The 17,558-nt window shown below is 38.2% G+C and overlaps 2 protein-coding genes across 2 annotated transcripts; one reads left to right on the top strand and one right to left on the bottom strand.

Annotated features, from left to right (window-relative positions):
• The first annotated feature begins 270 nt into the window (after positions 1–270).
• LOC131597067 (uncharacterized) lies at positions 271–1,055 on the top strand. The gene is made up of 2 exons (XM_058869783.1): positions 271–475; positions 544–1,055. Exons 1-2 carry the CDS (start codon positions 271–273, stop codon positions 1,053–1,055), a joined length of 717 nt encoding a protein of 238 aa, XP_058725766.1.
• Positions 1,056–10,483: 9,428 nt separating this feature from the next.
• LOC131599055 (uncharacterized) lies at positions 10,484–11,243 on the bottom strand. The gene is made up of 2 exons (XM_058871557.1): positions 10,968–11,243; positions 10,484–10,873 (listed from the first exon to the last, which is right to left on the bottom strand). The coding sequence occupies exons 1-2, from the start codon at positions 11,175–11,177 to the stop codon at positions 10,553–10,555; spliced, it is 531 nt and encodes a 176-aa protein (XP_058727540.1). The 5' UTR covers positions 11,178–11,243; the 3' UTR covers positions 10,484–10,552.
• Positions 11,244–17,558: the final 6,315 nt, after the last annotated feature.

Here is a 17,558-nt window from a genome sequence, read left to right as displayed (position 1 = left end):
TACTGTTTCTAATTCTCAAAAAGTCTATTTCGTTTTTGTTGGCTTGCCGCTCTCGAGTGAATCGCTAACACATTCGAATGTGAAGAATTGTAATGCGAGAGTGGTTAAATGAGTTTTAGGAAAGGTTTCTAAGGGGCTTTGGAATTCAATGAACAAGCTGGGAATTACAAATACCTCAAATTCTTTTGATCCTATTTTGAGATTGGAGGAGATAGAGAAACACGATTTTAAGGGGGAGAAGGAGTCAAAGGGGATTAATAATCCGTTTTAATGATTATTTACTCTCTTAATATTAGAGGAGGCGGCAAATTAGTGAAGAGGAAGAGAGTAGGCTTCAATATTCAAAGAGAGAAAGTGGACATAACGTTCATTCAGGAAACAAAACTTAGGGGAGTGCAGTATCAAACTGTTAAAGAGTTATGGGGCGATGCTTTGGTTGAATGGTCTCATGTGGACGCCGAAGGTGCTTCGGGAGGTATGTTAATTATGTGGAGGAAAGACTTCTTCAATCTAATCATAACTTTTGAGGTGATGGTTTTTTAGGAATATGTGTGGAAAAGGATAATAGAAGGATCTATTTTGTCAACATATATGCTGCTTGTGACCATAAAATTAGATTGAGATCATTGAGGTGTCTATTGGATTTAAAAAGGAGGAGTAATGCCGGTTCTTGGTGTATAGAAGGAGACTTTAATTTGATAACTTCTTTGGAGGAGAGAGTTGGTATTTCAAAGAAGAATTATAGAAAGGAGATAGAAGATTTCAAAGAGTTTATGAAGGAGATGGAGTTGGTGGATCCTCCCACAATAGGAGGAAAGTTCACTTGGAGCAATAGATGTGGTAGTGCTATGAGTAGATTGGATAGATTTATTCTTTTGGATAAGTTCATTGATGATTGGAAGGTAGAAGGCCAAACAATAGGTGAAAGGGATGTTTCGGATCATGCTCCAATATGGATAAAAATTAATAAAAGAAATTGGGGGCCTAAGCCTTTTAGGTTCAACAATCTCTGGTTTAATCATGATAATTTCATTCATTTTGTAGAGGTGGAATAGTAGAAGATTGTGGTGATGGGAAGAGGAGATTTTTGTTTGGTTGAGAAATTGAAAGCTCTAAAAAGCCAAATTGTCAAGTGGAATAAGGAGGTGTATGGGTGGATAGATCTCAACATTGAAGAGGCGGGTAAAGAGATGCATTTTTTAGATAACAAGTTTTCTCATTTTGCAGGTAATGTTACGGAGGAGGAGGTGGTAGAAAGATCTGAAGGATAGAAAAACACTTAGAAAGGGGGGGGGGGGGTTTGAATAAGTGTACTTAAAAAAACTCTTAAGATAAAAAACAATTGCACAATGATTTTTATCCTGGTTCGTTGTTAATGAAACTACTCCAGTCCACCCCCTTAGAGTGATTTACCTCAACTGAGGATTTAATCCACTAATCACACTTGATTACAATGGTTTTCCACTTAGATACCCTCTAAGTCTTCTAGAGTATTCTGATCACAACCTGATCACTCTAGGAACACAATGCTTAGATACCCTCTAAGACTTTCTAGAGAATCCGATCACAACTTGATCTCCTCTAGTTCTTTACAAATAAATGTAAACAAATTCTTATAAGAGTATTACAATGCTTCTTAAAAGCTATAATCACAACTGTGATATTTCTCTTAAAGTTTAAGCTTAATCTCACTAAGATATTACAGCAGTAATGAAGTGAGGTTGAAGATGAAGTTTGAGAGCTTTTGAATTTGACAGCGTTTCTGTAAGTTTGCGCAAAGTGTTGTATTCAGCTTCTCATCAGAACTTCTATTTATAGGCGTTTGAGAAGATGACCGTTGGGAGCATTTAATGCATTGCGTCATCCGTACAACATTGCATTTAAAGTTTCACTCTTTTGTCAACTACCTCGAGCCTTGCTTTTCCTGCTTTAACTGACGTTGCCTTTAATAGCTTCTAACGTTCCTTTTGTCAGTCAGCGTAGCCTGCCATCTTGTACTTGCTTTTGATCTGATCTTTGTTGATACAATGTTTGAATATATCAGAGTCAAACAGCTTGGTGCAGAGCATCTTCTTGTCTTCTGACCTTGAAGTGCTTCTAGCGTGATACCATGAGAACTTCAGTGCTTCTACTTCTGATCTCAAGTTCTTCTGATGCTTCAATAGACCATGTTCTGATTCTGCTTGACCATCTTCTGATGTCTTGCGAGAGCATGTTCTGATGTTGCATACTTGAACCTTCTGAGTCAGTGCTTCTTGCGCTGATTTTGTTCATACTCTTTATATATTTCCTGAAATGGAGATTGCATAGAATTAGAGTACCACATTGTCTCAAGCAAAATTCATATACATTGTTATCATCATAACTTAGAATATTGATCAGAACAAATCTTGTTCTAACAATCTCCCCCTTTTTGATGATGACAAAAACATATATAAATGATATGAATTTGCAATCAGAATATCAGACGGCTAAAGACAATTACACAGTTATAGCATAAGCAAATAAACATAGTGTGTGAATATGTCTCCCCCTGAGATTAACAATCTCCCCTTGAGATGAATAATCTCCCCCTGAAATAAATACTGGAATAAATTTATAAATAAAGGACTTCCCTGAGTATTTTCCATTTCAGTTGAGACGTTCACATATGCTTAGATCTTCAGAACATTCAGAGCTTCTGCTTCTTTCTTCCATAGGACAGCTTCAGAGCTTTGAATTACTTCTTGAATCATTGCATGCTAGATTGTATCAGAACATTGTTGAATGTACCAGAGCATCATCAGAGCATCTCTACATCCTGAAATGTTTCAGAACCAACTAAACGACAAAAGTCAGAGCATGAATGAATCAAAACATAAGATATGTATCAGAGCATATAATATGTATCAGAATCACATAAAAATGCATCAGAACATATAAGGAATAAGAATGTGTTAGAGCATATTCTTCCACGAGAATATCAGAACATTCTTCCTTCTTGCTTCTGATCTTGAAGCTTCACAGCGCTAAGCTTGCTTCAGATTCCATGAGCATGTTTCTATATAGAATTGCTTTTCCCCATGTCTTTGCTTCTCATGTTGAGCTTTTTCAGAATTTCTTCAATCCTGCAAAAATCTCAAGCATAGAACTTGCAAATTTTGTTAGAAATATGGAGACTTACTCCCAACAACTGATAATATAAATCAAATCATTTATCATATTTTCTCCCCCTTTTTGTCATAACATCAAAAAACATAAAAGATTCAGATGAAAAAACAAACAATATGAGAGAAGAAGATAATATTCATTGATTTCATCAGAAAAGGTATCAGAAGATACAGAAGGAGATACAGAGAAACAGATGCAAGAACAAAGAGACAACTAAGACACAAAAGACTACGACTAGCCTAGTTTGGAAACTATCTTGGCCAGAAGGTCGTGAATCCCAGCATTGCTTTCCTTCTGTTGCTTTATGAAGTCTTTGAACTCTTCATGTGCTACATCATGCTTATCCAGGCGAGAAGCAAGAACATCTTGATTCTGTTGAAGAGCCTTGATAGCGTTCACCAGAACTGAGGGTTCAGCAGAAGAAGATGCACGGCTATCATTCAGAGGGATAGCATTACCAGCAGCAGCATCTAGAGTGAGAACATCACCTTGATTTTCCTGAACAAGACTTTTCTCAAAAGGATGATTCTCAGCATCTTCCATATCAACATCAGAATCTGATTCAGAAGCATCCTCAGCATATTCTGGATCAGGAATCACAGAATCTTCATTCTCTAGAGCTTGAAGAATCTCAGCCAGATTCTTTGGAGGAATGGGAGCAGCAACTTCTGAAGGGTAGACAACTTCAGGAATGACCATATCTGGTGCTTCCTTAGAAGGATTCACCCTTAGCCAGTTGAACAGCCATTTGAAATCTCCAGTCAGGACTGAAAATGTTGGCTTCCACACAATAATCTCCCAAGAATTTGCTTCTTGTTCAGCTGCAGGAACTTCCATCAGTTCATCAACAAAGACTTTCTCCTCAAAGCAATACCTGCCTCCAAGAGGACTATTCCAGAAGTCTTCATAGGGTCTGAGAATCTTACGAGGACCTGGAGCTGTTGCTATGCACTTCTTCTGAAGCTCCAGAAACATAGAGTCCATCTTTCTTCTGAAAATTCTCCAGAGATTTTCGAAAGCCACATCATCCATCCTGGTTTGATATGCGGCTTTCAGGGCATCTAACCCTTCATGCATCCTAATGTTTAACAGTTCAAAACGTACACCAACAGAAAATTCCCGGCGGGATTTGAGTCTGGTGATAGCAAAATCTGGTCTCAGAAAGAAATAGGGTTGAGGTTCTCTATCGAGACAAAGAGATGATTCTGCTTCATTCTCAAAGTCTAACACCACTAACTCAGGTTCAGGACGAGGCTTGGGTGTGTAGTTGCAATCACGTAGCAATTGCTCATGTGACGTAGAATTTAGGAGGTCAGAGATGGAGGGATTATTTTGAGTGGGGGATGAAATGGGTTCATAGTTAGCATGAGGAGGAGGTTGAGAAGTGGAGATATTTGAGTGAGGAGGAGAGAGGGTTTGAAGGGGTTGGATATCAAGAATAAGAGTCTCAAGGGAATGGTCAGAAGCAACGTTGGTTGAGGATGGAGAGGGAGGAATGAGAGCGTTTATGATAGGTGAAGAAGGAGGGGTAAGAACATTGGTTTGGGGAGACGAAGGAGGTGTGAGAACATGGGTGAGTTGAGGTGATTCTGATGGGGCTGTTTCTGGTAGAATTTCTGGTTGAGGGGTAACCGGAACTTCTGTTGGTACAGATTCTGAATTTAAAACATAGGCAGAGACAGGTTCAGAAATATGTATACATTTGGACATATTCTGAAGAGCTTCAAATTCAGCCTCAAGTCTTTTCTGCTTCTTCTTCTTCTCATACACAGTCTTCGCCTTCCCAAGAGAAATTTCTCTTCTTCTGGCAGTTTCCAGTCTCTCTTTCTCTCTATCCACAGCTTCTCTTGACCTTCAACTTCTTGAGTTGCTACTTCTTGATTTACTTTATCTTGCCGATTCACAGCTTCTGGAATTTCTTCTTCTTCATCCGAATATTCTATTATTAATTTTTTTTCTTTTTCTTCTTCTTTTCTACTTCCTTTCCATCTTCTACATTCTTACTATTCTTCAACTTTCTCTTCTTCTTCTTCCTCCTCTCAGCAGTTTCTTGTTCAGTATTTTCATTTTCAACTAATACTTCCTGATTTTCTTCAGCAATAACTTCTCTCTCAGCAACATTCTCATCAACTACTGCAGCAGCTTCTTCTTGGATTTCCTTCTCCTGGTTAACAGAAGGACGATCAAACTTACGCTCTGTCCTTCTTTCTTTATTGGCAACAACTTCTGGTGCAGCTTCTGAAACATCTTCTGAAACTGCAGGCCTGGAAGTAGAAGCTTTCTTACGACCACCTTTAGTCGGGGCATCTTGAGCACCACCTTCCTTGAGAGTGTTAAGGTATTTGGCCTTAACTTCTGGCAGCTCACTTCTGAAGAAAGTTTCGAACTCAGCAAGAACATGACTTCTTCTGCTTCTTGCTCCAGGGAGAGGTTGAGGAATGACTCTAACAGCTTGAATAAGATTCATCTTTCTCAAGGTGTAGGCATTCAAGCAGCTTCCTGTATCAGTAACAGAATCCTTGATAATTCCTTGAGCTTCCAAGTCTTCAATAGTCTTGGTATGAACCAGAAGATTGGTAATTATTCTTCCGAAAGGAATAACGTTACCTTTCTTCGTTCTGAAGGCATTTCTGGAGTCCCTTACAACATTCCACATATGATTGAAAATTATGTAGATAATATCAACCTTCTTTTGAGTGGCAATGCAGTACATAATGTATTGCTGCTCTTTGTTGACAAAATCTGGAGAATGGGTTGCTTTCCTGTGATAAAAACACTCTAGAAGAATCTTGGTCCAGACTTTGTAAAGATCCTTCGTATCTTTGACACGCTTTGTTTTCTCTACATCTGTGTAGAGTTCAGTCAGAACGGCATCCCAATCTGTTCTCTGATCAGATTCAAAGACACCTTCAGGATTTCTTAAATCGAACATCATTCTCAGAATGTTCTCAGTGATGACAACCATTCTTCCATGAACAAAGGATATGATAGCTTTAGGGGTGACAACGACATGAACCCAAAATTCGTTTACCAATTCTGGGTAAACCGGTCCACAGAACTCAGAAAACAATGATGTCCAACCTTGAAAGAGCATGTTATCCTTGAGATGAAACTCATGTTCTTCAAGACTGTCAAAATCAACCACTAATTCACAAATCACTTCTAACTCATTCCTCGGAATCGAGCAAGTGATTACAGGAACAATCTGTTGTTCTTCTCCTTGATTATGTTGCTGAGATAAGGTACCAACTACTTGCGATGAAGAAGCAGCCATTTTAGCACAACTGAGATTACTGGATTTCTTCTTGGGTTTGTGTTTAGGGTTGGAGAAAAGGGAAAACAAGTTGCAAAAATGCATGCAAGAAGAGAGAGAGAGTGAGAGCGAAAAATATAAACGTTATGATTTGAAATGAATATATAGAGGCGGAATTGAAAAAGAATGCAATAAATTTATGAGAATGAACAGTTACAGAATCAATTAAAATCAAATGCATTAAATGATGAGTGACGTTAGGTGAGAGAACGTGATATTTGAAATGATTTACACAGTTACCTAGGGCGGCGTCCCATCAGTTTCACGCACGCTTTTACCTATCGTGTGAACACGTGTTCATCATCAGAAAGCGCTTGATGACAACTGTGTTACATGGAATTTGCTTCTGATGAAGGATAGAACTTCTCAACTTCTGATTCTGATCAATTGTTTTGACTACCATTCCTTAGAAATGATCTAGTTCTGATAGGATCATCTTTCTTTCCAAGAATGACATCTTCTGAGTGAGCAGAAGTTAGTCTTGAAGATCTTCTGACTGTTGGCTCTTCAGAAATTCTGAGATTCTCTAAAGACGCAGCAACTTGATCTTCTGATCCTTTGCTTCTGAGATCTTTAGCTTCTGATACTTTGCTTCTTGGTTCTTCAGCTTCTGAGATTGAGATATTTATATCTGCAAAATTCTCAAACTGCTTTGGCTTTTCAAGACCAAGCTTATCATCAAATCTGATATTGATTGATTCTTTTACAACCAATGTTTCAGTATTGTATACTCTGTAGCCTTTAGAGCGTTCAGAATATCCAAGAAGGAAACACTTTTGTGCCTTAGAATCAAACTTACCAAGATGATCTTTAGTATTCAGAATGAAACAAACACATCCAAAAGGATCACTACAACACGGAACAGCTACAAGAGCGCTTATTTTGGCCTTTAACAGCGCTTTAAAGCGCTGCCAAAGCCAGCGCTGGCATAGGCTACGAAAGCGCTTTTAAAAGCGCTCTGGTAGGCCCCCCTATAAGAGCGCTTTTCTGGAAAAAGCGCTCTTGTAGGCACCCCTTTAAGAGCGCTTTTCAGGAAAAAGCGCTCTGGTAGGCCCCCCTTTAAGTGCGCTTTTTCCAGAAAAGCGCTGTGATAGGCCCACCTGTGAGAGTAAAAAATAAAAAAAAAACGCAACATACTAAAGCGCTTTTGTAAAAGCGCTCTTATAGGGTGGGCTTTAAGAGCGCTTTTTCCAGAAAAAGCGCTCTGATAGCCCCCCCTATAAGAGCGCTTTTACAAAAGCGCTTTAGTATGTTTTTTTTTTTTTTTTTGCTTTTTTAGTAATCTTTGGCAGCGCTTTAGTATGTGGGCCTTTAAGAGCGCTTTTTTAAAAAGCGCTTTAGTAGCTAAATGAGGTATTTTAATGTGCAGCCTGTAATTTAATCCTCCCAGTCGACCTGTAATATTTTCGACCTGTAATATGTTTTCAGCCTGTAATATTTTCGACCTGTAATTTATTTTCGACGATATTATTTCAGCCATCAGTAAGACAATATATATATATATATATATACTAATATAATACCATTATAATATCCAAAATTATATATATACATCATTACAACATCAATAATATTATAGTACTTCAATTCGACACAAATCCTACATGAAAAAGCGCTTAATATAAAAATGACACAAATCCTCTTTTATTTCTTCCAACTTAAGTCTCGAGTATCCAGCGGCACGGAATTCGTCAAGGTACTACAAAACAAAAACAAAATATGAATGATACATTTAGTTAAATGTAATAAATTATATGAAATTATCTTAAGTTATAAATTCATACCGTGATCGGAATCTCTAATTGATTTTCCTGAAGGATTTCTTTCATAAACCTCAATACAAAGTATCCGCAATCGTAACTGTTTTTCTGTTGCGGGCACTACATAGAAAAACAAATAAGATTCTATAGTTGTGCATTGTTTTATCAAGTAGCATAAATATATTATAAGCAACATTGTGAAAAATAATGTACCTGCACTTGGATCCAAGTAATGTTGCTAGATTTAGTTCGGGATACCTGTGCGTCCCGTTGACTTCGGAACACTTGTATTGATCTAATTAACAAATATATAAAAGCATATGTTTAGATCAATCCCACAAATAATTAAATATATATATATATATATAAATATACACGAATATATATTTAGAACGATCCCACTTACAAATCAACGATGTCCTTCATGGCCGGATAATTGGTCCATTCACCATTTACCGAATTCAGATAATACACGACTTCCCTTATAGGGTTGATAGCAAGCAGCAACCAGTGTGCTCTATAAATAAAAACAATAGGTTATATGAAAATTTTGCTATACACAAAAGAAACAGAGATTAGATGAACAAAGAATGAGAAACTAACCCTACTGGTCGGGTATTATACGCCCAAAGATGCAGACATTCTGTATTGCCGGTGGACATGAATCTATCTACTAAGCACTGTCTAACTGATTCCGGTTCCGAATCAATTTCCATTCCGCTGCAGTGGGCGGAAGACACGAAACGGAATCTGTTAGACAACGGAGTCCCGCGCAACACTCTGTCATACAACAACCTTAAATAAAAACATAATAAACATTAGATTATTTTCATTGAAATGTGTAAATAAATTATATTGTGGGACTAATTAAATAATATATCGGATGAGGGAATATTACCGAATGTATGAGTGCATGTTATTGACGCCTAGTTGATCATGCTTAAAAATCTCCTCCAAGTCATCAAGTGTAATAAGTGACTTGAATTCAATACCGAAGACACTCTCATCCATAACGATTTCACGTAAAGCACCATCCTTCAAATCGAACATATCAACCATTGTTGCGAGCGTCGACCGGTACCGAGGCACAAAAGCACCGCCTTTTTTTCCCGCTGGCTTCGGAGGACCAGTGGGTGGTACGGTACGAACTTGCTGCGTCACTTGTTGTGACTCTCGAGCGGATGCCTAAAAATCATATAAGTTATGTAAAATATAAAATCATGCAGATTTAGATTCAGATTAATTATTAACACTTTAAATGTACCTCTTTTAGTGATGCAACGGACTCCTCCTCCTGTAAAATCCCTTTACCCCTAACTGTGGGTTTTATAGGAGCAGTCTAAAATTAAAACGTAAAAAATAATTAATAAACGGTTTAGAATTGACATTCGAAAACTAAATGATTCATAATCGTTTTCAATATACCTCATCACTAATGGTAATGAGCTCCGAGGGCCATGCAACAAATGATCCTATTGCATCTCGCAGCAATGTCGTCTCTGAGACCATGTCAGGTACCGGTAGCATCGCATCATGATCTACTACAACATCCACCGATACTTTCAGGTGTCCATCCGGGAGCGGTCTATGGTGAAGTAAATCTCCCAAAGTGTTGTGCACTTTTCCCTTGCCAACTAGTCGATAACTCGGTTCCGATAAGTATAGTTGGCAAGATGAAATGCCCTAAACCAATAGTAAATATAAAGTCATTATCATTAATAAAATAGAACAATTTAAAAGGAAAAAAAATTATAATTACCTCGGGAAATTTCCTTTGATAGTTGATACTAGCCTTATCACTAGTTTCTTTCACCGATGAAGTGTTGCACTTTTCTCTCATATACGCCTCTTTATCTCTTTGCAATTCAGAGACTTGTGCTTGCAATTCCGCCAACTTTTGCAACACTTCTTCATTTGAAGGATTTCTTCTCCTAGGACTCTTGTAAAAAGAGGTTGGAGTCACACCATGACCCTTACCCCTCACCCGACCGGGATACTCAGGAGCATCTAGTGCTCTACTAAGTACGCTCCCCTCACCGGTGGATGCCGATTGCGACAAGGTCTCCTGTAATTCATTTACATTAAAAAATCATTTATATATTAAAAAACATTTGATTTAATTAAAGACACAGTATTATATTTACACATTCAGTAAAAACTCTCTGAACTTCGGGATCGACAGCATGATCCTTGCCCACACGAGCTTCCCTCCACAACACATGTTCAGGAAGTGAGGTTTCCTCACTTTTAGTCTCCTCTAACTATGCATTGACACAAAAGATAAAATCGTCAAATAAAACACATTTAGACAATTAATTAAAACGCATTTCTATTTACTTACAATTTTATCCTCCAAGCGTGCATATCCCAAACGCCCTTTTTTGTATGGATATGCGGGTTTGGATGCTCTCGCACTATTCTTGGCACTCCTTTTCCGAAAATCTTCATCTCTTTGCTCTACAAACTTAGCCCAATCTTCTTCACCAATGAAGATCTCATACTTTTTTGGCCGTCCCGGTGCCTCTTCAAGAAAGTTTCCATCTTTATCCTTAAGATAAGTGTTTGTCAAAAAAGCTTTCCACCCTCTATATCTTTTGCCGGCCAAACCAAGTATGTAGCGTCTACGATCATCTGGTATCTCAAAAGTCCTCTGCAAAAAAACATACGCATAGTGTGTTAGTATAAGTAATTTAAACAATTTATCGTCAAGATAATAACAACAATTAACCATATATGATATATACCTGAAGCTCGTCCCAAATCGCGTCTTTTTTCTCATCCAAGTCTTTGCTTTTCATATTCCATCTAGCTACGGAGACCGGAATATGCATACGAACAAGTGTACCAATATAACTTGTCAACTTTGCAGAATTAGGACCAATTGCTTGTTTATCAGAATTCCATTCCAATCGGTATACTAATCCTTGGTCTCTATGTCGAACGATTCCCTTCATGATAGTGATGCCTCGTGCAACTTCTTTTGCTTCAGTATCAGGTGGAGCATTTGTATCCGTGGCATCTCTTTCTTGAGCATCTCTTTCTTGTGAGTTTTCAGGTGGAGCATTGTTAGAAAGTATAGGATAAGTATTTTTAGTATCGTCTCCTCAGGGATTGATGCGATATTATCGCCGTTCTACAGCTTAGTGTATTTTGAGTTAAGGCTCTGGATGTTTTTAGTATCATGAAAGATAAATAGCATTAAAAGAAATTAAAGACAATAAATTCAGGTTTAAAAACGATTTGGTAAAACTGTGTCAAGATTAGTGTTCATTAGTTTGCTTCATATGTACTCTAAAGATTATATATATGAACCTATTCATGATTAATACAATCACGTATCCTCTCGATACTGTTTATCTCTAAAGCAATATCGTGATTATTATCATATTCACCGTCAGATGATCTCTCATGCCGACAATCAACATGATAATCTTAAAAGCTTGATACTTGTGAATATCAACTCACAAATCTATCTCTAGAGTTTGTTTATTGATAGATGAATATCTTTTAGGTCTAGCTTTGAAACATATTTCTCAATAGTGATCCAAAACAACAAATGAAACATAAAGAACAAGATATTCACCATGTATTAATCATTAACCAAGTTCATACATAATAGATCAAAGAAAGTACATATTTACAAACTAACTACCTCTAATCTTGACACAAGATGAAACTTAGCCCTCCATATCCATGGAAGCTTCAACAACAAGCAACAAACCAAGATTTAGTGACATCAAACTCAAGAAGATCAAAGAAAGATGTTTGGAAATCTTGGTTTTCTTCTTAAAAATGGTTTTTCTCTTCTTCTCTTGCCCTAACTTTCTTTCCAAATGTGTGTTATGATAAGAAAAAACCTAACCATGCTTAATCATCAATTTTATGTGGCTAAGAACAAAAGTTGAAAAAGTAGGTCCGCTGAGCGGAGGGGGTCCGCTGAGCAGAGCAGTAAAAATATCTGTTTTGTCTTCAAGGTCCGCTGAGCGGAGAGGGTCCGCTGAGCGGAGGTAAATTTTCTGCTCTTCACTGCCCACGTCCGCTTCAGCTCCGCTGAGCGGACTTGCTGATGAAAAAAACTGCTGCATCACTGCCTGGGTCCGCTTGGACTCCGCTGAGCGGACCTCCTTGCACAAAAATTCTTCTTTTTGCATTCCATCCTCATTGCAAGCTTGTTTTGATCATTCTTCTCATTCCATCTTGTCCAAAAATTGTTAAAACCTAAAGAAAACATAACAAGAGTTAATAAACTAACTTAATTTAGAAAATAAACATAAATTTATTTATTTACATACTATTATATCAAAAAGTAATCAAATTTGGCACAAGAGTTTCAGAAATACCACAAAACATATATACAAACTATGCACAAATGGGATTCTAACAACTCTCCCCAACTTTGATCTTTGTTTGTCCTCGAACAAAGCTAGCTCAAAAACATACATCACCGAATCACATGAGGTTAGCAACATCAATTGAATGGTTCAAACTTGAGTTACATACCTACAAGATAAGTCTTCCTTGCTTGTACAAGATTCTAACATGACTATGAACCACTTTCTGAACACAAACTTTCAACACAATTGCATTAAAGAGATAATGTTCATGAATGAATCACCTATGTTTCACTTCACAAAAATAATTGAAGGACAATTGCCATGATAGCATAAAGGACAAATCACACTCCCTAGTAATGATGCACATCCAAAACAATTCATATATTCATCTATACTATGCACACGAGACAATAGAGACAAAGATCACTGAGGACTTCATTTGGTTGTAACTTGGCCTGGGTTCCAAACAAGTGATATTATATGTACACGGCCATTGAAACAAAAAGGGTGAATGATCATGGAAAGCATTATTTATGTACAACACTACTAATATGTTACCCTTTTGTTTTTCACCATACAATGCATCCTTTCCTTTTCTTTAGACCATTAACACAAATTTTTTCTTTTTTTTTTCTTTTCTTTTATCATTGTCTTTCCTCTTTTTTTTTTCTTCAAAGAATGCATTGCACCACCATATTCTTTCTTTTCTTCATCTTTAAGAAACATCTCTCCCCAACTTTAAACATTTCTATCTATAAAGACATCAATGCTTCCCATTTAAGGTTCAAGTACTATTGGGTTAAGTGTTTACCAAAGAAATTGTCAAGTGAATCACTTCTCTTTATCAAAATTCATTGTTTTTTTTTTCTTTTAGTCACTTGACAAAACAAAAATTTTAGGCTCAAAATTGGTTACAAAAGATCACACACTCACGGGTAGCCTTGTTTAAGGTGGTTTTTCTCATACTACTCAAAAAAAATTTGCCTCGATCCCTTCTAAGCTCTAATGTCTCATACAAAGCAAGATTAAACATGAATCATTTGAGTTAACATCAATCACTAGAACACTCTTATTTTTGTACACAATGGAAGTCCACTCACTTATCTAGTGTTGTCCTATTTTTGATTCAAACACAAACAAAATTTCTAAAATGCAATGTGATCAAAACTTTGTGTAAAGTCCTTAATTCATAGTCACCTTATAATCTACAAAGCAACAAAATACTTACCTTGGTATGAACATCATCAAGAATATCATCATCACCATCCAAATTTTTGATGTTGACACACCTTATCACTTTTTCTTCTTTAGAGCATCACTTCTATTCCAAGACAAACACAAAAAAATTATATACACCTTAACATATAATATATGTACACTATTCTACTACTAAAACACAATATTATAACAACAAGGGCATAACTTGCCCACACAAGCACACATTACTTAAACCAAATACTTAAACAACAAAGGCATAAGTTGCCTACAAAATATGTTCGGGTGGCACCCACGGCCACCAAAGTACAACAAACCTCATCCCCATATGGATGGCACAAAAGTAGTTACTAATACTAACAAAGGTACTAGAAATTATGCTACTAGTTCCACAACATAAAAGTAAACAACAAAGTATTATAAAACTAAACATAAACTACATAAACAACAATAATAAAAATCACTGAAAATCCTCAATCCTCCTCATCATCCTGCTCCATGCCATCTCCTTCCTCTTCTTCCTCTTCACCATCCCCCTCTCTGAAAAATGGCCTCTCCGCAGGCCATGCACAATGAGCCTCATAATCCTCATTAGTAGGAAAAGAGGGAACATCCGTCGGGTTGACTTGGTGGCGATAGAGCTTGCACAGAGAATCATGAATCATCGCCTGCGATCTTCTGTTGGCATCAAAATACGCCCAATTGTACCTGCAAGCTAATTCTTCATTATACCTACCACCAGCAGGAGGAGCCATGTTCTGTGGCTGAGGATGCTGCTGGACACCTAGCTTGGGAGAGCAGTGCCTATGCACATAACCTGCGTCCATAACACTAGTGGATTTCATGCTTGCAACATTAGGGAACTCCACACCTGCATTCCTACATAATCCCATAATCAAACTTGGAAAACCAAGCTGAGCAGACGGCTTTGTCCCTCTTTTGGTACCACTTGAAGCCACAATCCTAATCTCCTCAGAAATGATTTGAGCCACATCCACCTCTCCACCTGTCATAATCCAAAACAAAAGACAAGACATGTCAATGGTTAGGTCAGATGTGTGGCTTCTCGGCATGACATTGTTCAGGAGGAACACTGTGTACAGCTGTGCCATTTGAGTCATGTTCTTCCTGTCCATCTTCTGAATATAACCCGAAGGGTTAAGAGTGAACCCTCGGTGCTCAAAGGATAGCAGATCAGCAATCTCCTGCATGTTCCAAGTCTTTGCAGCCTTTTTTCTTGCATACTCACACTTCTCACCTGCAGCACGAGGAGACGGTCTTCCCAAAAAATTGTTAATTGCATCCCTTGAAAAAGAAATGCCCCTACCTCTCACATAGGACGTGTAAGTGTACACCCTTCCCTCAACCGGAATCGCATTTGCATAGAACTCGCGCACAAGGTCCGCATTGATTTGAGTATCTGGAGAAATCAGAGCTTCCCAATGGCGTTCCGCGATATTTTCCAGAAACTGATGAAAGTTACCTCTGTGTGAGAGGTCAAACACCTTTTCTGGCCAAATCTTCCGACCAACCAATTTCTCAAACCTCTCCTGCTGCTCTGGTCCTAGAAACCTATGGGAATCGAAGGGTGGTTGCGGAGCAGCTCCTGAACTCGAGCCTGTCAATTGCCTAGCTCGCTTTCCCCGATCATTTCTTGACGACATCTACAAAAAACAACACAACATCGAACACACATCGTCAAAATCAACATTTATAGCAATTTACATGTCCATTAGTAGTGTGAAACCAGGCCCTAAACCATTACATAACATTCAGAAAACAGAACTGAAATTCTGCACTCAGCAGGGTCCGCTCAGCGGAGGGGGTCCGCTCAGCGGACCTGCGCAGAAATTCAAAAACACCTGCAGAAACAGGTCTGCACCAGAACAGCCATGGGGTTTCAAACCCCTCTCAATCACAAGAAAGCAAGCACATAAGCAATGGAAAACAAGAATATTAACATCCAATTCAAGGAACCCTAACATTTACAATTTAATCTAACCTAAATCTAAAACCTAAACAGAATTTCTTACTAAAATCAAACCTAATACACAATCTATTCTTAATTCTACTACTAAATCACACCAATTCCTAAAAGAAACATATCTATGCAACCCTAATATGCTTTAAACAGAAAATTGCAACATTAAACACCACATACCTTGTCTGGAATTTGAAGAGAAAAAGACTTTGAAGCTTTGAAAATGGTGGAGATGGAATCAAGTGGAATCAAGATGGAGATGGAGATGTTTCAAAAGTGTGGTGAGTTAGGGTTCTGAACCCGCTCAGCCACAAATTCCTTTCTTAATTGGGCCTTTGGACCGGTTTGGTCCATTGGGCCTCTTTTTTTTTTCTGGTTTTTAGCAGGTCCGCTCAGCGGAGGGGGGTCCGCTCAGCGGAGCAGTAAAATTCTGGTTTTTCTGGTTTTTCAGCAGTCTGTTCCACCCGATTTTTTCTCCACCGACTTTTCAAACATCCCAAAGTACATAAAACAGAGAATACTTACAATGTTGGGGTGCCTCCCAACTAGCGCTTTGTTTAACGTCGGTGAGCTCGACGGTCCGAGGCGGCTTTACGGATCAAAAATCGGAACGGATTCCGAATTTCGATCGACTTCACCACCAAGATACGGCTTGAGTCTTTGACCATTGACGGTCCAACTTTCATTTGTTGACGGATTTTCAAGCACAACCGCTCCATAGTCTTTTACTTCTTTGATTCGGAACGGACCCGACCATTTGGATTTCAATTTGCCCGGAAACAACTTCAACCTTGAATTGAACAATAGAACCATTTGGCCTTCTTTGAAATCCTTCTCCACAATCTTTCTATCATGATATCCTTTCACTTTCTCCTTGTAAATTTTGTTGGATTCATAGGCTTGTAATCGCAATTCTTCCATCTCAAGCAATTGCAATCTTCTCATTTCACCACTTGCCTTCGGATCAAAGTTAAGCAACTTCAAGGCCCAAAATGCCTTATGCTCCAACTCCACAGGTAAATGACAACTCTTCCCGTAGACCATTTGAAATGGAGTAAAACCAATCGGTGCCTTGTATGCCGTACGGTAAGCCCACAAAGCATCCTCCAACTTTTGTGACCAATCCTTTCTTGACGACGAAACTGTTTTTTCCAAGATTCTTTTGATTTCTCGGTTGGAAACTTCGGCTTGACCATTAGCTTGCGGATGATAGGCCGTGGTTACTTTGTGCTTCACACCATATTGTTGTAAGACTTTTTCAAGCTGTGTGTTGCAAAAATGTGAGCCACCATCACTAATGAGAATCCTTGGTGTTCCAAACCTTGTAAAAATGTTTTTCTTCAAGAACTTGATTACGGTCTTTCCATCCGCCTTCGGACATGCTATTGCTTCCACCCATTTTGAGACATAATCAACCGCAACCAAAATATACTCACAACCAAAAGATGAAGGAAATGGTCCTACAAAGTCTATTCCCCAACAATCAAACACTTCCACTTCTAACATATTTGTCAATGGCATTTCATTCCTTTTACTCACTCCACCACTTCTTTGACAATTGTCACAACTTTGTGCATGTAAGTAAGCGTCTTTGAATAACGTCGGCCAATAGAACCCGGATTGAAGAACTTTTGCCGCCGTTCTTTGCCCACCATAATGCCCACCATAAGGTGAATTATGACAATGCCACAAGATTCTCATTGCTTCCTCTCTCGTCACACATCTTCTTAGCACACCATCCACACCAATTTTGAACAAGTATGGATCATCCCACACATAGAATTTGGCATCATGGAGAAACTTCT

This window comes from Vicia villosa, linkage group LG4 (genome assembly GCF_029867415.1).
Source record: "Vicia villosa cultivar HV-30 ecotype Madison, WI linkage group LG4, Vvil1.0, whole genome shotgun sequence".
Lineage (NCBI taxonomy): Eukaryota > Viridiplantae > Streptophyta > Magnoliopsida > Fabales > Fabaceae > Vicia > Vicia villosa.
The sequence above is the reverse complement of the archived record's forward strand: the minus strand, read 5'-3'. Positions and strand labels throughout refer to the sequence as shown.